This window comes from Anomaloglossus baeobatrachus, chromosome 3, assembly GCF_048569485.1.
Source record: "Anomaloglossus baeobatrachus isolate aAnoBae1 chromosome 3, aAnoBae1.hap1, whole genome shotgun sequence".
NCBI lineage: Eukaryota > Metazoa > Chordata > Amphibia > Anura > Aromobatidae > Anomaloglossus > Anomaloglossus baeobatrachus.
Window position 1 is genome coordinate 653,403,886 of NC_134355.1, and position 27,816 is coordinate 653,431,701.

The 27,816-nt window shown below is 45.7% G+C and overlaps 1 protein-coding gene across 1 annotated transcript in view; it reads left to right on the forward strand.

Moving 5' to 3' along the window:
• Window positions 1–27,816, forward strand: part of PTCHD4 (patched domain containing 4) — a 247,954-nt gene that overhangs the window by 146,385 nt on the left and 73,753 nt on the right. Inside the window, exon 2 of the mRNA XM_075341166.1 lies at window positions 8,392–8,872. Coding sequence (XP_075197281.1) covers window positions 8,392–8,872 — 481 coding nt within the window. The remainder of the gene's footprint in view (window positions 1–8,391; window positions 8,873–27,816) is intronic.

Sequence of the window (27,816 nt, forward strand, 5' to 3'; positions counted from 1 at the left end):
GACCTCAGACTGTTATCTGACCACGTCTCTGTCTGCTCCCTGAATCTAATATGTTCTCTCCTGGAATTCTGACCTTCGGCCTGTGACTTGACTGCACTTCTGTTTACTGTACGGCAAAAAAGAGGAAATATCCAGCTCACCTGTCATTGAAGTCCATTCTATCCTCCAAGGTGCATGAGTCCCGCCGGTCAGTCCATACCGGTGCGGATAGCAAACAATTGGAAAAAAGGGAGTGGGCTCAGCACCAATATAATAAAATATAAAAAAACTTTATAGGTATCTTATTAAAATAGTCATGTCTGGGAACACACTGTATAAAAATAACACAGGTGAACTTTACGCGTTTCGGACCCAAGAATTAAAAACAGAAGCGTCCTTAGTCATAAGTTACCTGTTGAATGGCCAACTCTCAAAGATTATCAATATATTCTATCCATGGCCATCCAACAGGTAACTTATGACTAAGGACGCTTCTGTTTTTAATTATTGGGTCCGAAACGCGTAAAGTTTCACCTGTGTTATTTTTGTACAGTGTGTTCCCAGACATGACTATTTTAATAAGATACCAATAAAGTTTTTTTATATTTTATTATATTGGTGCTGAGCCCACTTCTGTTTACTCCCTGTTCTGGTCGTTACCTCCTGGCTTTGGACGTTGGACCACTCCCTGACGACGTCTCTGCCTGCTCCCTTCATCTATACGTACTCTCCAGGAATTCTGACCCTCGGCCTCTGACTTGACAGCGCTTCTGTTTTCTCCCGGTGTCCTGTCGTGTCCTTCTTACGCTGGCTTGTTTGACTACTCTTCCGTCTAGACTACCCTAAATAGTGACTAGCATCACAGGCTTAATATTTTATCAGGCTAGGGCATGATTAACATGGAAGGTTTTATTTTTTTTCCATGTAGATTTTTCTGGTTGAAAAATCCATAGGTACAAATTTTGATGTGGTTTTGTTACTGTTTTCCTCCCAGTGTGTTTTTTTTATGTGTACTTGTTAGTACAAGTGTTTTTAGTGCTGTATGATTTGTGTGTGCTGCACTGCGTAAAGCATAACAAAGAATAGAAACTACCGAAATGATGAATCTGCTCCTATGCAGGAAGGCGCAGAGCTGTTTTATTTGTGCCGTAAGACATTTACAGTTCGGTCCAGAAATATGTGGACAGTGACACAAGTTTTGTTATTTTAGCTGTTTACAAAAACATGTTCAGAAATACAATTATATATATAATATGGGCTGAAAGTGCACACTCCCAGCTGCAATATGAGAGTTTTCACATCCAAATCGGAGAAAGGGTTTAGGAATCATAGCTCTGTAATGCATAGCCTCCTCTTTTTCAAGGGACCAAAAGTAATTGGACAAGGGACTCTAAGGGCTGCAATTAACTCTGAAGGCGTCTCCCTCGTTAACCTGTAATCAATGAAGTAGTTAAAAGGTCTGGGGTTGATTACAGGTGTGTGGTTTTGCATTTGGAAGCTGTTGCTGTGACCAGACAACATGCGGTCTAAGGAACTCTCAATTGAGGTGAAGCAGAACATCCTGAGGCTGAAAAAAAAGAAAAAATCCATCAGAGAGATAGCAGACATGCTTGGAGTAGCAAAATCAACAGTCGGGTACATTCTGAGAAAAAAGGAATTGACTGGTGAGCTTGGGAACTCAAAAAGGCCTGGGCGTCCACGGATGACAACAGTGGTGGATGATCGCCGCATACTTTCTTTGGTGAAGAAGAACCCGTTCACAACATCAACTGAAGTCCAGAACACTCTCAGTGAAGTAGGTGTATCTGTCTCTAAGTCAACAGTAAAGAGAAGACTCCATGAAAGTAAATACAAAGGGTTCACATCTAGATGCAAACCATTCATCAATTCCAAAAATAGACAGGCCAGAGTTAAATTTGCTGAAAAACACCTCATGAAGCCAGCTCAGTTCTGGAAAAGTATTCTATGGACAGATGAGACAAAGATCAACCTGTACCAGAATGATGGGAAGAAAAAAGTTTGGAGAAGAAAGGGAACGGCACATGATCCAAGGCACACCACATCCTCTGTAAAACATGGTGGAGGCAACGTGATGGCATGGGCATGCATGGCTTTCAATGGCACTGGGTCACTTGTGTTTATTGATGACATAACAGCAGACAAGAGTAGCCGGATGAATTCTGAAGTGTACCGGGATATACTTTCAGCCCAGATTCAGCCAAATGCCGCAAAGTTGATCGGACGGCGCTTCATAGTACAGATGGACAATTACCCCAAGCATACAGCCAAAGCTACCCAGGAGTTCATGAGTGCAAAAAAGTGGAACATTCTGCAATGGCCAAGTCAATCACCAGATCTTAACCCAATTGAGCATGCATTTCACTTGCTCAAATCCAGACTTAAGACGGAAAGACCCACAAACAAGCAAGACCTGAAGGCGGCGGCTGTAAAGGCCTGGCAAAGCATTAAGAAGGAGGAAACCCAGCGTTTGGTGATGTCCATGGGTTCCAGACTTAAGGCAGTGATTGCCTCCAAAGGATTCGCAACAAAATATTGAAAATAAAAATATTTTGTTTGGGTTTGGTTTATTTGTCCAATTACTTTTGACCTCCTAAAATGTGGAGTGTTTGTAAAGAAATGTGTACAATTCCTACAATTTCTATCAGATATTTTTGTTCAAACCTTCAAATTAAACGTTACAATCTGCACTTGAATTCTGTTGTAGAGGTTTCATTTCAAATCCAATGTGGTGGCATGCAGAGCCCAACTCGCGAAAATTGCGTCACTGTCCAAATATTTCTGGACCTAACTGTATGTACCTAATAAAAATAACATCAAAATACAAAACATAGAGTAAAAATAGAAAGGGAAATTTAACAATAAGGACATGTAACAAGTGTGATCAGATGAGGTAAGAAGATGATGTCAACTAAAACTTGCAAAATTTCTAATTTCTCTAGATAGATAGTGTCAAAAACCGATCCGGGGGGGGGGTCACACAGACGTCTCTCCATTTGGTCGTGGACCTGTCAATCCGTGACAAAATCGCACCTCGCAGCTCCACCCTGATGTCTGCAATACGTCGGGACCACGTAATACGACCTAGTCACCTCCGCCAACATGTGATGTTCCGCGCCCCCGAGGGGTACACAAGGCCCACTTGGTATAGTGTAACACTGACACGCCTGTCCCCGTGGTCATAAGGAGGCATGGGGAGGGCGACAGAGCAGGCCACACACACCTCCGGAGCTGCACCCAGCTGTCCTCAACCTCGACAGGCCGACAGAAACTTTTCACTAGCCCCAGTGAAACAGTATTCTGCCGGTCTGGTAGGCTGCGACCAGTTCCTCGTTAGATACAGGCCTGGTCCATTAGCTAGACTATACTGGGCCAGAAACCAGCCCAGGTAACATGTAATATTAAAGCAAGCGCACGGACATGGGGTTCAGGGATTGAGAAAAAAGAAACAGAGCAAGATTAAATTATATATTTAATCACCTTAAGGGCACACTATACACTATATACAAGATGAGATTTACTGTTATGTCAGAAATACAGTTACGGGTATGTTATAGCTGCAAACAGATATACAGATGGATCAGTTACCTTGTTCCATATGATTAATTAGAAAAAACAAAATGCCAATATAATCATAAAACTTTCATGAAAAGCAACTACTTCTCAAAATTACCCTATGGTAAAACTACCTGGGTTAAACATGAAAAACGCTAATAATCATCCAAATTCTTAGATAAATTCAAAATATTCTTTATTGAAACAATTATTTTTATTCAAACAGGAGAACACACCACAGAGGAATCGGTATTACACCCATATACAAGCGCTCAGGTTACAAAAATAGTTATTTACCTATATTTGAGAATATAAAAAATACAAGATAATTCGCGATATACAATTTTTTTTTTTTTTTTTAAATCACCATATAATTAATGGGGATCTTACTGATAATTGTCCTATCATGTAAAATTAAAGTGCACAAGTGCCAGCTACTGTAATAAAAATAATTGGATAAATTTAATGCCAGATACTGTATCTATATACATCCATATGGATATGAATATAGTTTATCAGAGTATATTAACCAGAAAATGAATTAGTGTCTTTTATGCTTTTTTTTCTAAACGCCCATATGGGTGCACCATGAACTTAGTAAAGTCCAAATAGCTATAAATTCACTTTCCCGATTGAACCCAGGTGGAAACCCGTGCAAATATATCCACTTATAATAAAACCAAATGGCCGCCGTAAAGAATGGCACTATACCAATCAGCCGATGAATGAACGGAGTTCCAAAAATCAACCATATCAAAAACAAATCGTAAGTGCAGAGATCGCATAAATGGCAACGGTCCAGACTCACTGATCTGCTGATGGGCAAGCACACTAAAATCACTGACCCGTCCCGTGACAAAATTATGAATCCAAAGATCACACTAGTAGCGGCGCCCCACTGATAGCAGAGGGATATCAAATCAAACCGAACCACTAAAGTTATACAACAGTTCAAAAGTATAAAGTAAAATTAATTTAAGAGGCATTTTACCTGAGCGGTGGATAAACCTTTCCTCTACCCCGACGTACATTTCGCTCTTGCTTTCAAGAGGGGCATGTATGTTGCCACTAATATACAGGCCTGGACCAATAGTTTAATCATGTTGTGAATGGGTGGCGTGTTGAAATACGTCAACGTTATGTTAGGACATCAATACAACTTAATTCTACATGATAGGACAATTATCAGTAAGATCTCCATTAATTATACGGTGATTTAAAAAAAAAAAATTTGTATATCGCGAATTATCTTGTATTTTTTATATTCTTAAATATAGGCAAATAACTATTTTTGTAACCTGAGCGCTTATATATGGGTGTAATACCGATTCCTCTGTGGTGTGTTCTCCTGTTTGAATAAAAATTATTGTTCCATATGATTAAGCCTGGTGCTGGCTAAACAGAGGGGGCGCTTGGAGCCACTGGTTCCTTAGGACTTTCCCACATGTGACGCAACATGTTTAATCAATAGGATGCCGCAAGAAGAAAACTAGTTAGCAGGTAAAGAAGGTGGATGGGTGCTCTTTACCTGATAATTAGTTTTCTTCTTGTGGCATTCTATTGATTGAAAAAATAAGCCATTTAACACACATACAACAAAGCGACTGTATGATTAAGACCATATTGGATCGAAACGGCACAGTTATGTCGTAGTTTACCTGTTGAAATTGTACATAGTGTTCGTTATAGATCCATTAAATATTACTTTTGCATTCTATAAGAGTGCACTGCAATTACTATTCTTACTAAGACAGAGTTGGACATGGGATGCGTCTTCTTTTTCCAGAAAGTTATAATTTGGCAGTTTTCCCCATATCTTCACCCCTGAATGTCCCACATGGAAAATATGACCATCATATTTCTAGTTATCATTTGATCTGTCTATGAATAGGAAACATGGGGCGCCTAATGTCTTCCTGCAGCCAATTATTAATTATGGGTGATCTGCACATCACACTATTATCAAAAAATATGTGTGACGTGCATCTCACTGTCGTAAAGCCGGAAATATGCCTGCCCTATCTGTGGGAGCGAAGTGCTTCACAGTATTGTAGCTCTTACACAGTAGCCTTCCTGACTGGAAAATGTATTTGAAGTTTTACTGAATCATGCAATTTCCCACCCCCACCCCCTAGCTGAATTACCTTGTCAGTAGGGGGGACTTTCTGTGGCTGGAGCATCTTGTTTAGTCTTAATTGAATTCTGTCTCCTGGTCATTTGGTGACCATATCTGGGTGATTCCTCCTTGCTGCAGGGCAGACGGTGAGTAAATGAAAAGCCACAGCTGACTGACATGTAGGAATGTCATATTTCTCATCATATTTTTCACAATATTCCTGATAGATAGATAGATAGATAGATAGATAGATAGATAGAGGGATAGATAGATAGATAGATAGATAGATAGATAGATAGATAGATAGATAGACACAGTGGTATGCAAGAGTTTGGGCACCCCTGGTCAAAATTACTGTTATTGTGAACAGTTAAGCAAGTTGAAGATGAAATGATCTCTAAAAGACAAAGTTAATGATGACACCTTTCCTTTGTATTTTAGACAAAACAAAATTTTTTTTTGATATTTTACATTTTTAAATTAACAAAAATGTCAACTGGGCTGTTGTAGAGGTTTGGGCACACTGCATCATCTTTTCAACATCAGCTTCTTTTACGGACAGTGTTTTGTTTGCAACAAGAATTTGTTGAAATTTCATTGAATCCATTCCTCCCTCTACTGTTCCCTGTGCCATTGAATGCAACTCAACCCCAAAGTATGATTGATCCAACCCCATGCTTAATAGTTGGTGAATTGTTATTTTACTGAAATTCTGTGTCCTTTTTTATCCTCACATACTTTTGATCATTGTGACCAAAGAGTTCTTTGGTCCACAGGACATTTTTCCAAAATGCATCAGGCTTGTTTAGTAGTTCTTTTGCAGACTTCCGATGGTGAATTTTAGGGTGAGGACCCAGGAGAGGTTTTCTTCTGATGACTCCTCCATGAAATGAAGGCTATATTTGTGCAAGTGTGTCTGAACAGTAGAATAATGTACCACAACTCCGGAATCTGCTAAATCTCCCTGAATGTCTTTTGCAGTCACGCAGGGGATTCTGATTTGCCTCTCTAGGAATCTTACAAACAGCTCTCACAGAAATTGTGCTTGGTCTTCCAGACCTTATCTTGACCTCCAATGTTCCTGGTAACTACCATTTCTTAATTACTTTTCAAAATGAGGAAAGGGCAACTTGAAAACTCTTTGCTATCTTCTTATAGCCTTCTCCTGTTTTGTGGGTCTCCACCATTTTCAGAGTGCTAGGCAGCTGCGTAGAAGAATCCATGGCTGCTGTTTTTTGGCACAAGGTTAGATGAGGCTGGGTTTTTATAAAGTTGTAAAAATTACATCACCTGGCCTTTCCTAATGATGGTGGTAAACATGTCATAACAGTAACAAGGTAATTAAGGTTTGAAGTTATCTGAGCACACAAAGTTCCAAGGGTGCCCAAACTTTTGCCTCTGCCCATTTTCCTCTTTGGAATATTTAAAATGTAAAAGATGAAAATGTTTAATTTCTTTTTTGCATAAAATATAAAGGAAATGAGGAAATGTGTGATCTTTTATGCCTTTTAGAGATTTCATCTTCAACTTGCTTGTCTGTTTACAATAACAGTAATTTTGACCAGGGATGTCCAAACTTTTGCATGCCTCTGTAGATAAATGTTTTAAATGCTCTGATATGTTAAGCTGAAACCTTGCATGAGTTTCATTAAAATCTGTTTTCTCACCATCTGACTTTAGAGTGATGTTTGTTTGGATTTGTAAAGTACAGGTTTTGGTGATAGCTTTGGGGGCTTTGCAACGATTTTGCTTGACAAGTCTACCAAATAAAACAAATAAATAGAGTCAGCGCACCAAAAAGATAAAGTGCAAAATTAGTTGACTTTATTGGCCAATGTGGAACATGAGCAATATGGGTCAAAAAAGTCCACTCGTTTTTCACTTTGTCTTGATAGATATCAAAAATAAGCATCAAACTGTGCACGCCAAGACAAAATTAGGGACTCTAATATACTTGTCTTGTTACTCAGTTGTGCAGCGGGGCCTGCCACTTCTGCTGTACTCTGGTTAGAGCCTGTTTATGCTCTCCTCTGAAGGGAGTAGTACACACCATTGTAGGAAGTCTTGAGTTTCTTAGCAATGTCTTACATGGAATATCCTTCATTTCTAAGAACAAGAATAGACTGTCGAGTTTCACATGAAAGTTCTCTTTTTCTGGCCATTTTGAGAGTTTAATGGAAACAAGTAATGTAATGCTCCAAATTCTCAACTAGCTCAAAGGAAGATGAGTTTTAGAGCTTCTCTAATCAGCAAAACTGTTTTCAGCTGTGCTAACATACTTGTACAAGGGTTTTCAAGGGATTTCTAAACATCCATTAGCCTTCTAACACAGTTAGCAAACACAATGCACCATTAGAACACTGTAGTGGTGGTTGTTGGAAATGGGCCTCTATACACCTATGTAGCTATTGTATTAAAAACCAGACGTTTGCAGCTAGAATAGTCATTTACCACATTAACAATGTATAGAGTATATTTCTGTTTAATTTAATGCTAGCTTCATTGAAAAAAAAAATGATTTTCTTTCAAAAATAAGGAAATATCTAAGTGACCCTAAACTTTTGAACTGTAGTATATATATATTTTTTTAATTCAATAGTTGCAAAAATATTAGTGCCCATGGTGAGTTATTATATTTGTTGAATTTTTATCTTCTATATATTTCTTATTTCTTACTGACCTATAATTCCATTGTTTTCTTTTTCTTTTTTGTTTTTTTTCAGAATGGACGACAGAGTTTCATTGGACACCAGTTGGGGGGTGTTGCGGAAGTCCCAAACAGTAAGGATCAAAGAGTTAAGTCTGCAAGAGCCATTCAAATGACCTACTACCTCCAGAACTATGGCTCTGCTACCCAAGACCACATAAACGAGCAGTGGGAAACTGAATTTTGCACACTTATTTACCAGCTGCAAGAAGAACATCCAGATATCCAGATGTTTTCGATTACATCTTTTAGTTTGCTCAGAGACTTTCAGAAAACCATAGAGTTGTCTAGAAGTAAGATTGTGGTGAGTCTTATGATGGTTCTCCTGGCTGCCACTCTCTCCAGCTCTATGAAGGACTGTCTCCGTAGCAAGCCTTTCTTGGGTCTACTGGGAGTACTCACTATTTGTATCTCCATTGTCACAGCTGCAGGGATATTTTTCGTAACGGGTGGAAGATATAACTCAACTCTGCTGGGAATTCCATTCTTTGCTATGGGTAATGATTTATTATACTTATTTGGTTGATTAGAGATGTGGTATTTTTGCCTTTCATTAAACAAAGTCAATATGTAATGCAAGTCACTACTTACGGATAGTACAGACGGAAGAGTAGTCAGGCAATCCAGGGTCTGGTAACAGGGAGTACACAGAAGCATAGTCAGGTCAAAATCCGAGGGTCAAAAATCCCAGAGGGTACGTAATAGATTCAGGGAGAAAACTGGGACATGGTCAGGTAATCGCTCGAGGTTAAAAGCAAGGAGGTCATGACAGGAACAGGGAGAGGGCAGAGAGAAGTCAAACAACGGTCCAGAGTCAAGAAACAAAAATCAGAACACATGCAGAAACACAGACCAACAGGACAACTTCAGAACCAGAATGTACGACTGGCAAGGTTCTGGAGAAGCATGCTCAGAAAAGAAGCAGCTCAGTCGTCCTCTACTAAGAAAAGGAGTTGACAAGTTCTCTGAGCAAATGTTTCCTTTAAAATAGTGGTTGGCAATTTTTAAACCTACTTATAGAGATGAGAGTGGTAACCGCTCTTAAGGCGCTGTCACACACAGAGATAAATCTGCTGCAGATCTGTGGTTACAGTAAAATTATGGACAATCAGTGCCAGGTTTGCGGCTGTGTACAAATGGAACAATATGTCCATGATTTCACTGCAACCACAGATCTGCCAAAGATTTATCTCTGTGTGTGACGGGGCCTTTACTTAGGGTTACCTCCAATGAATCCTTATTGAAATATCCCCTTTAATTTTACTAAACATTTGACTAGTTTTGATCCCTTACATATGACCTCAAAGACTTCATGTTCACTATTGAGTCACATTAACATTTATTGTACAAGCTCTCCCAAGTAGAAATTGATTGGAAACATCCCAACATTTATGCCGGACAAGCATTACAACTGACTGCTATAAAACGAAAGACAGTTTGGATAAGGGGCTGTATTGGCCGCCTCTTCTTTAGCTAACATCATTAATTACAACTATGATTCAATTTATGTAGACCGCTTCAATATTGATCTACAGTCATGGCCAAAAGTGTTGGCACCCTTGAAATTCCAGAAAATTAATTATTTCTCCCAAAAATTATTGCAATTACATGTTTTCTCATCATACACGTTTATTTACTTTGTGTGTATTGGAACAACACAAAAAATAGAGATAAAAAAGGGAAATTTGACATAAAGTCACACAAATTTCCCAAAAAATGGCTAGACAAAATTGTTGCAAACTTTCCAAAATTGTGGGTAAACAACTTTGTTTCAAGCATGTGATGCTCATCCAAACTCACCTATGGCAAGTAACAGGTGGGGGCAATATGAAAATCACACCTGAAAAAAAGATACAAAAAATAGAGAAGTTGTCTGGATGGTGGGTAAGCAGCCACACTGAAGTTCCACAGAAATTCAAGCTATCCTGCAGGCTAAGGGTGCATCAGTGTCAGCGCGAACTATCCGTCGACATTTGAATGAAATTAAATGGCAGGAGACCCAGGAGGACCGCACTGCTTACATAGATATATAAAAAAAGCTAGACTGCAGTTTGCCAAAATGTACATGAGTAAGTCTAAATCTTTCTGGGAAAGTGTCTTGTGGAAACATGAGATCAAGATAGAGCTTTTTGGTAAAGCACATTATTCTACTGTTTACCGAAAATGGAATGAGGCCTGCAAAGAAAACAACACAGCACCTAGAGTCAAATATGGTGGAGGTTCAAAGATATTTTGGGGTTGTTTTGCTGCCTCTGGCACTGGGTGCCTTGACTCTGTGCAAGGCATCATGAAATCTGAAAATTATCAAAGAATTTTGGGTCGCATTGTAGTGCTCAGTGCCAGAAAGCTTGGTTTGCATCATAGGTTGTGGGTCTTCCAGCAGGACAATGGCCGCAAACATGCTTCAAAAAGCACCAGAAATGGATGGAAACAAAGCACTGGAAAGTTCTGAAGTGGCCAGTAGGGATGAGCAGATCCGTGGATGTTCAGGTTCATTGGGTTTGGCAAGACTTTAGTTAAAAGTTTAGTTTGAGATCCGGATTTGACCCTGAACCCAATATAAGTCAATGGGGACCTGAATTTTGTTGCTGTAAAATCGCTTTAAAATAGTAGTATTAGAAGTTAGGGGGATGCAAAAGGAGGGGAAAGAGCAGTACAATTGCCCTGCAAACAAATGTGGATAGGGAATAAATAAAAAAATGATGTGAGGTCCCCCTGGTGTGGTGGCAATCATGGTACTATTTTTGGGATTGATGTTAGCTGCAAATCACGCCCAGGGGTTAGTAATGGATAGGTGTCTATCAGATCAGACACCCCCATTACTAACCGAGTATATGTACAGTTGAAAAACACACACAGGAAAAAAAAATGTGTATATGAATAAAGGCTTCTTCACACTCTCTCATTCACCAGTTTATTAATTTAAAAAAAAATCTTCAAAGTTCCGACGTAATCCAATGATGCATAAAGACTCCTCCACACTCTCTCGGTCATGTATTGATTAAAAAGAAAATGGCAGAGTTCTGATGTAATCCAATGGTGTAAGATCAAACGATGTACATCGAATCCCATAAAGTCTTGTGCTCCTGAGAAATTCCATTTCTACCACTGACCACAAGTGACCTATGGAGACTCATTCTGAGAATGTTCTCAGAACGAAGCTTTATAGGATTTGACATATGTTGTGGGACATTACACCACTGGATTATGTCGGAACTTCAACAATTTCTTTTTAATCAATAAATTGGAGAACAAGGGAATGTTGGAGAGTCTTAATTCAAATATACTATTTTTTTCTTGTTTTTTTTAACTGTACACTTACTCGATTAGTAAAAGGGGTGTCTGATAGATGCCTCTACATTCCTAACTGATAGGCTTGATGCCAGCTGTCAATTCAGAGCTGAAATCAACCCCAAAAGTACTACCCCATTTACTCCCGCATAAGGACAATTGGGAAGTGTCGGGCAAAGCACCAGATATGGCACATCTAATGAATGCGTCATTTCAGGGGTGCCTGTGGGCTGCCATTTTTAGGCTGGGAAGGGCCCAATAACCATGGTTCTTCCAGCCTCATAATACTAGCCCTCAGCTGTGTACTTTATCTGCGCTCGTTATCAAAAATAAGGGGACCCAACACAATTTTTAAAATTTTTAATTTAATTTGTTCACAGCAGTGTACAGGCATATTCCCAATGCCGAAAAGCTTGTTGATTAGCTGTGCTGAAGCCTTTGAGCAAACTTTGTTCAGTATCTGAACAGCAGCTGAACGCTGAACTTGGACATATACTTCTGTGAAAAGTCCTTGTTCGAGTTTCAGACCCAGACACTAAGTATCTGGTACGAAACCCGAATTTCACAGTTTAGTTGTGCTTCCTAGTGGCAGCAATGAGTCACAATCTAAATCTCATTGAACACCTGTGGAGAGATCTTAAAATTGCTGTTAGGAGAAGACGCCTTCAAATATGAGAGACCTGGAGCAGTTTGCAAAAGAAAAGGCCAAAATTTCAGTTGAGAGGTTATAAGAAGCTTGTGGACGGTTATAGGAGGCGATTGATTGCAGTTAATTATTCCAGAGTGTGCAACCAAATATTAAGTTGAGGATGCTAATAATTTTGTCCTGACCCTTTTTGGGGTTTGTATTAAATTATGTCCAATTTGCCTTTTTTTTTGCCTTTTTTAGTTCCAATACACACAAAGGAAATAAATATGTGTGTAACAAAACATGTAATTTCAATAACTTCCTGTTGGAAATATCATATTTTTCGGTTTATAAGACGCACTTTCCTCCCAAAAATTTAAGAGGAAAATGAGGGGCGCATCTTAAAATCCGAATATAGCTTACCAGGGAGCTGTCTGTGCAGCGACCGGGTGCGTTCGGACGGGCGGGTGCCTGTGGCTGCGTGCGGCCAGCCGGGTGCCTGTGGCTGCATGCAGCCAGCCGGGTGCCTATGGCTGCATTCGGGTGGTTGGGTGCCTGTGGCTGCATTCGGGCGGTTGGGTGCCTGTGGCTGTGTGCGGGCAGCCGGGTGCCTGTGGCTGCGTACGGGCAGCCGGGTGCTTGTGGCTGCGTGCAGGCAGCCAGGTGCCTGTCAGAGCTGGCTGCCTCATTGTCCTGGAGGCCGGGTGCCTCTCTGTGCGGGTGGGCAGGCGGCCTACTGGCTGCCACTCTGTGAGTGCGAGCAGGTGGCTGTGCGGCAGGTGTCCCAGTGTGTCCGCGCTCCTGTGCCGCCCCCGTGCTAGCAGCCGCCGCTGCTCGGGTCCGGACCTTCAGGGGTGGTGGCTCGAGGGTCTCCGGACCCAGAGATCTCGTGAACACGCCAAATAAATGGAGGGACGTATGTGTATGGGTTGGGCCGTATTGAGTTCGTGACGACACCACTGCTGTGACGGGGCACCCAGGGGAGATGTTGTGCAGCGAGTTGTTAACCCCTCCGTGGGCAGGGATGGTGGCCCCGGGACCCAATTGGTGCATGCAGGGGATGGCAACCGCAGGGGGTGCTGGTGTACTCACAGTTAGAAACACACACAAGTCTCTGGTAAACCAAGGTGATTGTGGCCGGTGCCGCGGCCGGTTGCGTTCTGGTCCCCCACCCAGCTGGTGGTCTTTCTCCTTTTCCTGCACTGCTTTAAGTAGAAATGACTTCCTAGTGTGAAACGTAGGAGTCCGCTCCCGGCTGGATGTGGCCTAAGGAGCCGTGCCCGCAGACGCTGGCCCGTGGGATCTATGGGCCTTGGCGGTGACCTCTTATCCCTAATTGGTGGGCTGTTGTCTTCTATGAGGGACTTTGGGTGGGACTGAACCTCTAGTCCTGGCCTCAATCGGTTAATTAACCAGCTCCAGTCGATTCTGGCTTCTGGCTTCAGGATCCGAGTATCCCCCTTTGTGCTACGGTTTCCAGGTCGGTTCCCCGTGTCGGTACCGGCGGGCTACAACCCTGGCCCGGTCCACCTCGGTTCCACCGAGCCGTCTTCCCGTCTCCTGCTGACGGAGACCACCGTCTGCCTCCTAGCCAGTGGCACCAGGGCTCCTACCCTGGTACCGTTCAACTTGGATTTGACTGCTGGAGCTACCCCTTGCTCCAGCCCACACTCCTCTCCAAACTGAACTGCAGACTAAACTGAACTTAACTGCCTGTTTTCCCACCCTGGGTTGTCTAGACCCCTGGCTGGGCACGCACCAACCGCCTGGCCACGCCTACTGGTGTGTCCATCTGTCCCTAAGGGGGTGACTAGGGTTTAATGGTTGGCTGTGTGTTTCCTAATGAGGGAACTGTGTTGTGCAGGAGCCTATTTGTGACTACCTGGTTTTGCCAGGGCATCACACTCCCAGTTTGAAATGATGGTGCCTTGGATGAGAGCTCCATCTGCGCATGCACCTCTCCAGGCACCATCATTTGAACCAGGACCGTGGACAGACTGGGACACTCACCGCACCGGCCTGCTCCACCACTCACCTGCCGCCGCTACTGCCACTACTGACCCGCTGCTGCTAATGCCACGGACCTGCCACGGCTGCTGCCACTGACCGCCGCTGCCACCACTGACGCGCCGCGGCTGCCAGCACAACCTCTGCCTCCTGTGACCCCGCTTCACCACCACTGCTGCCCCCCTCTGGTAAGACAACACCGGAGTATAAGACTGACCCCATTTTTATTTTTTTACCTTTTTTGTCTCTAAATTTGGGGTGCGTCTTATAATCCGGTGCGTCTTATAAAATGAAAAAATACGGTACTTAATTTTCTGCAACAATTTCAAAGGTGCCAACACTTTCGGCTATGACTGTATGTGTTGCCCTGGTTATAAACTACAAGAAAACTCTGTGTACTCTTCAGTTTTGTATTACTTTACTTCTTAAGAGCCTATTCTTGAGCAGGTATGAAGTAGGTGACCAACTGCATGTTTTACAATAGACTGAAGGTTGCAACTTGCAAGAACAATTAGACTCACACCCAATGGCTAATCTAAATAATACAGTATTTCTTATTTCAAAACATATTAAAAAATACATATAGATATGCATATGTACCACCCCGCGCTCGGCTGCAGCCGAGCCGCTCGGATCCAGGCTCGGTGGGTGGCTCGAGCGCCTCCGGACCAGGGGTCACTTCGCTCTGAAAGGGTGCTGGCGCTACTTAGGGGGGTGGTAGGTAGGTGTACGGCCGGAGCCGTGTTTGAGTTCGTGACGCCACCTACGGGATGTAGTGAAAGTGTAGAGACCACCGCTGCGGTTACGGGGTACCCGGGGGAGATGGTGATGCAGCAAGATGTTAACCCCTCCGTGGGCAGGGATGATGGCCCCGGGACCCGTTGGGTAGAGTAGCTGGGCGGTGCAGGGCGTTGCGTGGTCGGACGGCACTGTTGTACTCACTGTTATTGACACACACAAGTCTCTGGTAAACAAAGTTGATGGAGGTCGGTGCCCGCAGCCGGCTGTGTCTGGTCCCCCACCCGGTTCGGTGGTCTTTGCCTTTCTCCTGCACCGTGTAGTGTATGTGTAGACTGCCTGCGCTTCAGCGACGGGAGACCACTCCCCGGCTTTGTATATGTCGGAGGAGCCCGTTTGCCCGCAGACTCTGGCCCGTGGGATCTCTCTGACTGTGTGGTGGCTTTCTATCCCCCTCGGTGGGCTGTTGTCTTCAGTCGGGACTTGGGTGGGAAAGGACCTATAGTCCAGACCGCAATCAGTGAATTAACTCGGTCCAGTGGATTCTGGACCTCGTTTTAGGGTCTGAGTACCCCCCTGTGTGCTCCGGTTTCCGAGTCGGTTCCCCGGGTCAGTACCGGCAGTCTGCCTGACTGACAACTCAACTGTCTGTTTCCTGCATCAGGCCCTCTGAACTCCTCGGTGGGCATGGCCAACCACCTGGCTCCGCCCCCTTGGTGTGTCCATCAAGCACTGAGGGAGGTGACTTGGGTTTATGGTTTGGCTGGTGTTACCTTGTGTGGGACTGGTGTTGTGCGGGGCGCTATCTGTGACTACCTGACTAGTCCAGGGTGTCACACATATAGGATATCAACAGGGTAGAGAAAAAATAATACCTTATAATCAGCATGATTTCATTTGTGAAAGCCCATGGAACACATTATCTTATAGCACCCAGATTTTATCGAACAAGAGTAGGCTTAACCTTTGCACACATGTTCAGTTAGGCTGGACTCCACTATTCTTTGTCTAACACAAAGGTATACAATACATCCCTGAAGATTTGATTTTTTTCTGCTTTATCTAACCAGTAGTCTGACTTTTCCAAATAAGAAAAGAGAAAACCAGCGCATTGTATTATATGCAATTCAGTATGCAGGGAACAACGATCTGACTAGCGTGGAGCAATATTGAAGAAAACCAGGGGTTCCATCTTCTGGTAGAAAAATTGCTAAAACATGAGCTTTATTCCATCATTCAAAAAGATGAGCACTGTAGAAAGTAGAAGGCAACGCGTTTCAAACACAATCCAGCTTTCTTTTTTAAGCCAACTGCTTGAAAAAGAGCACTGGATTGAATTCAAAACGCGTTGTCTTGTGGTTTCTGTATCCCCACACCATGGTTGGTATCGTTCCTTTCTTTTTAATGATGGAATAAAGTTACGGTAATGTTTTAGCAATTTTTCTACCAGAGGCTGGAACCCATGGTTTTCTTTGGTCTGGCTTATCCCCGTGATAATTCTATGTTCCCTTTGTCTTTCGTTAATTCACTGGTTTGGTACAACAATCATAAGCTATACACTTTGGAATGTCCACATCCTACAGAATTATGGTACATAGAAATACAAATTTAAACCTATGAGTCTAAAGGCCGCTTTACACGCAACGACATCGCTAACGAGATATCACTGGGGTCACGGAATTCGTGACGCACATCCGGCCTCGTTAGAGACGTCGTTGCGTGTGACATGTACGAGCGACCGCTAACGATGCAAAATACTCACCAAATCGCTGATCGTTGACACGTCGTCCATTTTTAAAATATCGTTGCTGGTGCTGGACACAGGTTGTTCGTCGTTCCTGAGGCAGCACACATCGCTACGTATGACACCCCAGGAACGACGAACAACAGCGTTCCTACGTCCTCCGGCAACGAGGTGGGAGTGACATGAATGCGGCTGCTCTCCGCCCCTCCGCTTCTATTGGTGGCCTGCTGATTGACGTCGCTGTGACGCCGCACGAACCGCCCCATTAAAAAAGAGGCTGTTCGTCGGCCACAGCGACGTTGCTAGGAAGCTAAGTATGTGTGACGCGTACCTCCGATATTGTTGCCCGTGATGCACAAACGAGGGGGGCGGGTGCGATCGCTAGCGACTTCGCTAGCGATGTCACAGCGTGTAAAGCGGCCTTAACTCTTAAAGCACACCAATCATCAGGATTTTCCTATATAAACCTGAAGCCAGTGCTATACTGGCACTATCAGGCTGATTCTATACATACCTTTAGTGCTCAGCTAAGATGTATAGTTTTTGAAACACAAGGAAGTAAAGTTTGTAAAATGAGCAGCTTTTTGAGTGACAACAGCTGCAGCAGCTGATAGCTGAAGTGGGTATTCATAGTGATTCCCTCCCCCTGCTTGTCTGTAATCCCCCTGTTATTTATGCTAATTCTATTATAGAATCGTTTTACTAAGTGACTAGAAGGACCTGTGCCGATGTCATACCCATGTGACTGGAAGGGGGGGCCCTCGGCCAATAGGCTGATGCCCTGCCCCTTCTGGTCACATGGGTATGACATCCGCACAGGTCCTTCTAGCCTATGGGATTACGGACAGGCAGTGGGGTGGGAATCAATATGAATACCCACCGCAGCTATTAGCTGATCGGCAGCTGCTGCCACTCAAGAAGCTGCTTATTTTACAAACTTTATTTGCTTGTATTTCAAAAACTATATGTGACGCCCTGGGCAAGCCAGGGGTCACAGGTCATTGCACCATCACACCCTACATCCCAGTTAGGAACACCAAAGCTAAACAAAATCCTTGTTGCCTTCCTCCAGAGGCTGATGTTCACACCAGGGGGTGGGCCAGGCGGTTGGCTCCGCCCACCGAGGAGGACACAGCTCTGCAGGCGGGAAAAACCAGTAGTTCAGTTTAGGAGGTGAAGGAGTAAACAGCTAAGATGAGCTAAGGAAGTGAAAGTAGTGAAGTGAAGTGGAAGTGGTAAAGGAGGAGTAAGAGAAGCTGAAGGAAAGTGAGAACAGTTACAGAAAGAAAGCTTGAAGTGAGTCCAGCTGTGTGCAGGACAGAGTCAGCAAGGTCAGCAACGGTGGTGATTGTTTGAAGGGGTGACCGTTTGGAAGTTCCTGGAAGGACCGCGGACGGGTAGTGACCCGGCGGTCTGGAGCAGCGTACCAAAGGACAGTCAGCACCAGGGCATGGGCCTCTCGGACCCCGGCAAGGCTAGGAGTCGCCATAATTTGCCAAATCCGTCAGTGAAGGGGACGTAGATCCCCCAACAACCAAGTCCCGATTGAAGGCAACAGCCCAACCTTTACAACAGAGACACCGCCACCGCCAGGGCACCAGTTTCTGAGGGCCAGCGCCTGCGGGCAAAGAGTAGAGCTCCTCCGGTCCAGCTTGAAGCCGGGGAGCGGGTTACCGGTGGGAACCCATCGCGACCAACACACAACATTAGGTGCAAGGAAAAGGGACATCACCGCTACCTACTGGGAGAGCAAGTGCAGCCGTCCGTGGGACCGACCAACCAGCCGTTTGTTTACCGAGAACTGTGTCACCGTCTCAGGCTGAGTGAGTACCACGGTGCCGCAAGGCACAGCGCTGCCCCCGCGTCCCTGCGCCCACCAGGCCCTGCATCATTCACATCATCACCGGGCCCCGGGATCACCAACCCCATACCCACGGAGGGGCAACACAACACCTAGCTGCTCCACATCACCACTCCCGGGATCCCCGTATTGAGCAGCGGTGGTGCTACAAATCACCACAACCGTGGGTGGCGTCACGGACATTATCCCAACACCCAAATTCCCCTTTTCACTCACGGGCGAGGAGCGCCGCTCGAGAACCCCCGGGATCCGGCCCACAGCTCGAGCCACCACTGAGCAACGGCAGCCGCCGCACCCGAGCAGAAGGGGTGAGCGTAGTGTGCTGACACCCTCCTCCCCGCCCGCGACATATACATCCTAGCTGGCAGCTAAAGGTATGTATAGAATCAGCCTGATAGTGCCAGTATAGCACTGGCTTTAGGTTATATAGGAAAATCCTGGTGATTAGTGCACTTTAAGTCCAAATGCTCCTGTGTCCTCTATGAGAAAGCTACTGGCTGTCATGTTGGCTAGACAACTGACTCCCATCCAAGAGCAGCAGTAGCACGCACAGGGCTTATACCTCACTGACAGCATATTCGTGGGCTATGCTAAACAAACATTTTTGAAACTCTGAAATTTATTTTACAAGTCACCCAACATAATGTAAAACATCAAGAGCAATAATTACAGGCAAGATTTTTGACTCATCATTTAAGGACTAGGGATGTTCGAATACCTCAAATATTCGGCTACGCCCAAATTCGACGAATAGGTCACCGCTACTCGACTATTTGCGAATATTCGATGCGCAATGTAAGTCTATGGGAAACCGGAATAGTGGCCAAATAGCAACTATTCTGGCTTCCCATAGACTTACATTGCGCATCGAATATTCGCATAGCGGCGACCTATTCGTCGAATATTCGCGAAGTCGAATATTTGTGATATTCGATTATCCCTAATAAAGACATAATGAATATTTCTTTTAAAGACACATAATGCAAGTTCAATATATATGTACCGTATTTTTCGCTTTATAAGACGCACCGGATTATAAGACGCACCCCAAATTTAGACATAGAAAAACGTAAAAAAAAGAAAAATGAGGTCTGTCTTATACTCCGGTGTTCTCTTACCGGAGGGGGGCAGCAGTGGTGGTGAAGCGGGGTCACAGGAGGCATGGCGGGTTAGTGGCAGCGGGGTCCGCGGTTGCAGGTGCCGTGGCGTCCGTGGTTGCAGGCGTGGTGGCGTCCGTGGTGGCAGGAGCCGTGGGGTCCGTGGTGGCGGCAGCAGCGGCGGCGGGTGAGCCATGCAGCAGGCCGGTGCAGTGAGTGTCCGCGGTCCCGGTTCAGTGGTGGCAGCGGCGGCGACTGCTCAGTGGTGGTGTGGCGCCCTGGACAAGCCAGGGGCCACAGAGCACAACACCCACTCACCCCACACTCCCAGCAGGCACACCGAAGTCAGACACAAAACCCTTGTTGCCTTCCTCCAGGGGCTGATGATCACACCAGGGGGTGGGCCAGGCGGTTGGTCCCGCCCACCGAGGAGTTCACAGTCCTGGAGGTGGGAAAACAGACAGTCTAGTTTTGACAGTGAAAGTGGAAGGAGGAAAGTGTAGTAGTGGAGCAACTGACTGACAGCGTCCGGGTGTGTGGCCCGGGCGGAACAGCAAGGTTGGCAGACGGTGGTGACCGTCTGCAGGAGTGGCCTATCCGAGTTACCGAAAGGACCGTGGGCGGGCGGTGGCCTGGCAGTACCGGACCGGTACACAAAGAGAAGCCAGCACCATCTGGCAGGGGCTTTTCGGACCCTGGCAAGGCTAGGAGTTGCCGTGAATTTGCCGAATCCGTTAGTGAAGGGGACCTCCTGGGTTTCCAAACAGTCAAGTCCCGACAGAAGGCAACAGTCCAACCAACAGAGGGAGACACCGCCACCGCCAAGGCAACCGTTTCTCAGGGCCAGCGCCTGCGGGCAAAGAGGGGCTCCTCCAGCCCATATCCAAGCTGGGGAGCGGGTTACCGGTGGGAACCCATCGGAACCATCAACCGTACTTAGGTGCAGGGAACGGCAGTCACCATCAACCTGCCGGGAGAAACAACACCGCAGCCGTCTGTGGGACCCGTCCATCCAGCCGAGTGTTTTACCGAGAACTGTGTCTTCATCCTTGGGCTGAGAGAGTACCACCGTGCCGTGCGGCACAGCGCTGCCCCTGCGACCCTGCACCTCGCCAGGCCTCATAACCCGCCTGCCATCCATCCCTACCCCATCACCGGGCCCCGGGACAACCAACCCCCCTACCCACGGAGGGGAGAAATAACAACAAAGCTTCTCCCAGTCACCGCTCCCGGGATCCCCGTCTAGAGCAGCGGTGGTGTCACCAAAATCACCACAACCGTGGGTGGCGTCACGGACAATAGCAAATCCCCACAATCAATCCAATCCCCCCCCTTTTCAATCACGGGCGAGGAGCGCCGCTCGAGTCCCCGGGATCCGGCCCACCACTCGAGTCACCACCGAGCAGCCGCAGCAGCGGCCGGACCCGAGCAGTGGGAGAGCGCAGCGTCCCCTCCTCCGCCTGAGACAGTGGCAGCGGCGGGGACTGCTCAGTGGTGGCAGCGGCGGCGACTGCTCAGTGATGGAGCAGACGGGTGCGGTGTTTTCCCAGTGTGTCCGCGGTCCCGTTTCAAGTAATGGCGCCCAGAGCGATGCATGCGCAGATGGAGCTCTCATCCACGGGCTCCATCTGCGCACGCGCTGACTCCCGGAGCAGCGCGTGCGCAGATGGAGCTCTCATCCAAGAGCTCCACCGGCGCCATCATTTGAAAGTGGGACTGCAGACAACTGGTAACTTGCTGCACAGCCGCCCGCCCCGCACGCACAGAGTGGCAGCCAGCAGGCTGCCCGCCCACCCTGCGTGCAAGCGGCCGGGTACCTGTACTTGCGTGCGGTGGCAGCCGGGTACCCATGGCTGTGTGCGGGCGGCAGCCGGGTGCTGTATGAGGGCAGCAGCCGGGTGCCTGTGTGAGGGCGGCAGCCGGCTGCCGCCCGCACACAGCACCCGGCTGCCGCCCGCACACAGCACCCGGCTGCCGCCCGCACACAGCACCCGGCTGCCGCCCGCACACAGCCATGGGTACCCGGCTGCCACCGCACGCAAGCACAGGTACCCGACTGCCGACCCCACACAGCACCCGGCTGCCGCCCGCACACAGCCACGGGTACCCGGCTGCCACCGCAGGCAAGCACAGGTACCCGGCCGCTTACATGCAGCCACAGGCACCCGGCCGCCCGATCGCCTCAGACAGGACCCCCCAGGTACCGCTATATAAGACGCACCCCCCATTTTCCCCCCAAATTTTTGGGAGGAAAAGTGCGTCTTATAAAGCGAAAAATACGTATTTATTTCAACAACCAGTCACCATACATTTTTTCCTTGCTCAGGGCCAAAAAAAAGAGTCTCCAGTAATTGATATTACTATTATGACAGAAGACGGATAGTGAAATCAATAGGATATTTGTGTTTTAGTGGGAAGGAGGACAGAAAGAATACTAAACGGTTTTATATAATTTTCTACTTGGCTGAATCTTTCCAGAGTCTCTCTGGTCATATAATAAAGACACAGAGAAGAATTTTTTACATTTCGGAGTAAATATAAGTTACATTAACAAAAGCATAAATTGCATGTTAAACCTGCAGGGGGTTTGAGGTTGCGGGCTGAGTAAATGGACATAGAACATAACATCCCAGTGAGAAGGGTTCTGCATTAAGATCCTTTCTCTGGGCCCCATCTTGGGTTTTGCTATGGGTTCTTATGTATACTTTATTGATTTTTATAATGTAAAGTGAAATACAATTGTAGCGCCCCTGACTACATCAGGGTGCTACAGGGAACTGCATCTTGTCCCCAAGGGTGCAGGGCCTACCCCCATGGTTCCAGGTTTCCATCATCAGTGTCAATAACACCCACACTACAAATCCCAACTACACCTCACACCAGACCTGTACAGACACACCAGTGGGTTGGTCAGGTTGGAGCAGGGCCGCCCGCCTAGGGGTCAGGCAGACTGGTGGGAGGGGAGACAGGGTTGTTGAGAGTTAGCCCTCAAAGAGTGAGGAGCTATGGAGTTGGAGGTCCCAGGGATGCGACAGGTTGTTTCGCAGACGGTGGTTTGGGACCACAGGAATCGGAAACCCGGTCGCAGAGTATTGGAGAGGGTGTAGCAGACCTAGTTCTAGAGAACGGTCAGCACCAGAAGTCCAGTAATCGGACCGGTACCGATCACGGTGGGGTACTGGACTCTAGATCAGGGAGTAGCTTCACGCAACCTGATAATTCAGGATAGTCTCTTTATGAACTTTCCCCAAGAGCTCAGAGATTGAACGCATCAGCACAACGCGGGAAATAGGGTTCTCCAAACTACACAACCCACTGAAATCCCAAGTGCCATCTATCAAGAGCACAGCTGCCATACACACAGGTAGCTGGTCCCAAAAGCTTCAAGCCGAGGGGCCACAACGGTTAATCAATTTATGCATGGAGGCAGGGCTCCGGACTTACCAAGTGACACCGGTGGGAGTGGGACCTGGATGGGCTCCCCTCGTAGAGACTGCAGTACCTAGAGACTTTGGTTTACCATCTATGTGAGTGTCTGCTTATTCCACCTAATCCACCACCACGAGTACCGCAGTGAGTAATCTGACCCCTGCACCCTGCTTTGCCAAGGCTATGCCACCCGTTTACCAAATCCCCACTGTCCGTGGCCTTCCCTACCTGCAGAGGGACTGACACGTGGCTGCCCCACACCATCTGCCTCGATACTCCCTTCGGCAGCAGCGGTATTCCCCTTTACTGTTTACCGCAACCTGCAGGTGGCGTCACAAACATTCATCCCCTGTAAATACAACCTTTAGATTTGAAGTGGCCGCAAGCCCCCGGGTCCGGAGACCCTCGAGTCACAGTAACCCCGGATCCGAGCAGTTCGACTGCTGCAGGGGCAGCACACGATTTTTACAAGTTATGTTGAAAACATGCAAAATAAGTAGCAAATTATAGTCGAATCTATATAAGTTTAAGATTTTAACCAGGGAGGGGGTAGGATGAGGGGAGGAAAAAAAAACAAAAAAAAAAACAAAAGGGAGGAGAATTGTGTAGGAAAAGGAGTTCTGCAATTTGCTTAACTTTTAGTTGTATTTTTGTACATAAACTTGTCTAACTCTAAAATTGCAAAATATAATCTCAAGATAAGTAAACGGAAGAATTCACCTATATTACCCTTAAAACTAGATAAATAACTCATCAAGGATTAAACATTTTAAGATTTGGAGTACATTTTTTTTCGACCATAAATTCCATCTTGTTGAATATTTTGTGTAAGATTTCGCCTTTAATGCAAATTTATATTCGTATATATTTTGTCTCTCTCCAATTGGCTGCTAAAATTTTTTTTATTATTTAGATAATGTGACCTGTGATGTGCCTACAATTCAGATTAAATTCATCTAGGCCAATAGATAATAGAACCAATTCCGCCATAAGACTAATTAAGTCACATTATGGATGAGTATCTCTACATCTCACCGTAAGGCTGGTTTTTACTTCCCCAAGTAATGTATTTTGTGTTTGTTTCTATAAGTTTGTTAAGTAATATGACTGTGTGTTGGGTAATCCAATGCCTCCATTTTGTTTGTTTGAATAGTAGGTTTTTAGAAATTCTAGATTTCCTATTTTGCCATATAAATTTTTGCAGTTGGGTCTGGCTTTTTTCTGTCCAAATTTTGGGGATATTTATGGGTAGACATCTAAAAATATAGAGAATTTTCAGCAATTTAATTATTTTGTAGGATACAATCTTCCCTCTCCATGAAATTTCGTCAATTTTTAATGCTTTTAGGTCATTATCTATAGCGAGAAGAAGTTTGGTTATGTTTAACGGTATGGTTTTGTTTAAGTTGTTTGACAGTATTAGACCTAAGGTAGATTTTCTTTTTCCCAAGAGTAATTAAATTCTTTTTTTTATAGCTTTTTTCAAATATGGGTTCTTATGATGTCTGTGTATGTGAATGCTCTGACACATAAACAGGTAACACACCTGATGACATACCCACCACTATACCACCACCCTAGCTCACCCACTGGAGATAGGAGAATAGCTAAGCTGCTTCTGTTGTTTCTATAGCCAAAGCACCAATGGTCCAAGTCAGGAGGAAGTTTTTCTCCTTTCAACCTTGAAAGGCTCAGATGGAAATAGCATTTGTTCTCCACCATGTTCTCCCCTGGATTTCTACAAAACTGCTAAATAATCTTGGTTTAGAAATGAGTGAATGTATTCATAATGATTCAAATTTGTTACGAATTTCCCTCCAATTTTAGTTTCTGGCAAATATGAAATTGTTGGGACTTGATTCACACAAACTCGATAAAGTGTCCGACAGAGAGTCTCCATTTTGCTGTTTACTTTTGAACACAGGGAAAGTGAATACAATTATAAAATACATTATACTCTCTTGTCCATATGCTGTCCCTGCGGTTGCTCTATGGTCCTCCAAGCCTATCTGCTGTTCTTTCAGTGCTGCCTTTTATCACTGAGTTGGCGTCATGTAATCACATGGGAGGTGACTCCTTTACTAAGATCAATAACATGTCAACTCCCAAATGACCACGTGAAGCAAATTACTGGCCTCAGCACTGGAAGGGAGCACCATTAGAACTGAATACCGGTGAGGTGGTCCAGTGAGCTGTGGCAAGGAAGCAGCATAAGAATAGAAGAGGGCCTAAAACAGGTGAGTATAGTGTACTCAATTATTTACCACCCTTTTACTTATTTATGTTACGATTCAGTTTGAACTCTGCTGTTGCAGAGTTGTATTTGTCACCTGCTCCTGCAGTCGGTGTTTCCCTGTTCTTAACCAGTGAGAGGAGCTTATCCTTCCGTGCCTCATTCCAGGAATCACGGTTCGGCTCCAGTTATAACCATGCTCTGCAGTGTGCGCGCCTGCCTCCTGTAAGTTCTCTTGATTCTGCCCGCTACCTTGTCCAATGTCCCTAACTCCTGTCCTCCCCGTTTAGTCCGGTCTCCCTGACACTCATCCTCTCCGTCTTGTCTTACCTTCCAGTCTTCCTCTCCTGCTCTCTGTTTGTTGTCCCGTCCCTGTGCCCCCTCCTACTGCTTGCTCTCCCGGTTCCCAACCTCTGGCTCGCCCCTGACACTGACCCCGCCTACTCCCTCGTAGCTCTGATCCTGCTTGTACAACTTCTTTGTTGAATCACTTGGTGATTTACTTCCGTGACACTTTGTAGATTCATTGTCCTATTACACACACCAGAGTTCCTGCTCCCCCTAGTGGTGACACTCTTCATTGGGACCGAATCAAGAAAATGTCCCTGAAATAAATTTCGGGAGATTTACTTATCTCCATAGAGGACCCATCATCCATAAGGGCTTAAAGTACCTACACCCATTAGAGGAATATCAGTTGAACCTGTCCATTTGGCATATACACTATCTAGTGTAAGGGGATTATAATGTGTAATGTGTATTGTGACATGCGTTATTGGTGATAGATTATATTTTGCCTGACACTAGGAAGAGTTATGGTTAATGTTGGCACTAGCTTAGACTGGGAGGGGTTAAAGTGAATGGAGAGATGGTTTCATGTCAAGAGATCAGGTAGTGCCCAGCGTGCAGTAATAGCAGACCGAAGGCAGGCTTTACACGGTGCGATATCGCTAGCAATTGCTGGCGATGTCGAGCGCGATTGCACCCGCCCCCGTCGTACGGCCGATGTGTGTCGATCGCTGCCGTAGAGAATATTATCGCTACGGCAGCGTCACACGCACATACCTGCTCTGCGACATCGCTGTGACCGGCGAACCGCCTCCTTTCCTAGGGGGCAGTTCGTTCAGCATCACAGCAGCATCACTGAACTGCCGCCCAATAGAAAAGGAGGGGAGGAGATGAGCGGCCGAAACATGCCGCCAACCTCCTTCCTTCCTCCTTTTCCGGTGGACGCAGGTAAGGAGATGTTTGTCGTTCCAGCGGTGTCACACATAGCGATGTGTGCTGCCACAGGAACGACAAACAACATCGTACCTGCAGCAGCACCGATATTATGGAAATGAACGATGTGTCAATGAGCAAAGATTTTGCACGTTTTTGTGCTCGTTGATCGTCGCTCATATGTGTCACACGCTGTGATGTCGCTACCGGCACTGGATTGGCGTCACTAACGACGTGACCCCGACGATATATCGGCAGCGATGTCGCAGCTTGTAAAGTACCCCTAAGGCCTGACTAGTGAGCACATCCGGATGGCGTGAGTGTCCCTGATGTGAGGGGAAACCGAGACAGTGGATGGCATGATCATGAGAAAAGAGGAAGGAAAACAGATAAAAGGACAGCATGGCCAACTGGAGACAGGTCCTGGTACAGGATGCCTAGCAGTATGGCCCAAAGTTTATAACTCAGAGAGGTAATGGGCCAGGACGGAATACAGAACATCAGGCCCTGGGTGGGTGTTCCAAAGCATCAGTGGTAGAGAAGCTAAATACAGGCCATATTGGCAACTAATTCCTTTAACAGAGAAGAATCACGGATTGAGAATAGGACTCTCACTATCTGCACTGTAGTACTGAGCTGGGTTGTGGTGAAGGCAGGCGAACCATTGGAAACAGAGTTCAAGCAAGTTAAGAGAATGGAATTGAGACTGTGTAGACATGATTTGTATTGTGAAGGAAACTTTCTTTAAGCTGTGTACTGTACCTGGTATCCCCTGTTTATAGTCCTCATAAAGTTATCGTTTAGCAAAAAGTTTATTTTTGAGTGCTGTCTCTGTCATTGAACGGTACAACATCTGGTTCTGGCCAGCCAAATTCACTGGCATCATGAGACCTGCAAAGGCGTAGCTCCCCTTTATATGAAGTCCACACACTGAGCCAGGACCTTCATGTTACGTGTCGGGGTGTAAGTGTCACAAGGTGACTAGAATAGCGAGGGACAAGTGGCTCCTATATTGTCCCTCGCATTAGGGAACCCTATGCTATCCCTAACCTCCTGATCTGATAGAGGAGATTACGGAGTCCCGTGCCTTAGTATTCTCATGACCAGAACTAAACTGTACCCTCCATGGAAGGAAAAGGCTGGAGTGTGATGGCAACACAGATAAAGACAGAAGGAAAAATAAAACTCAGAC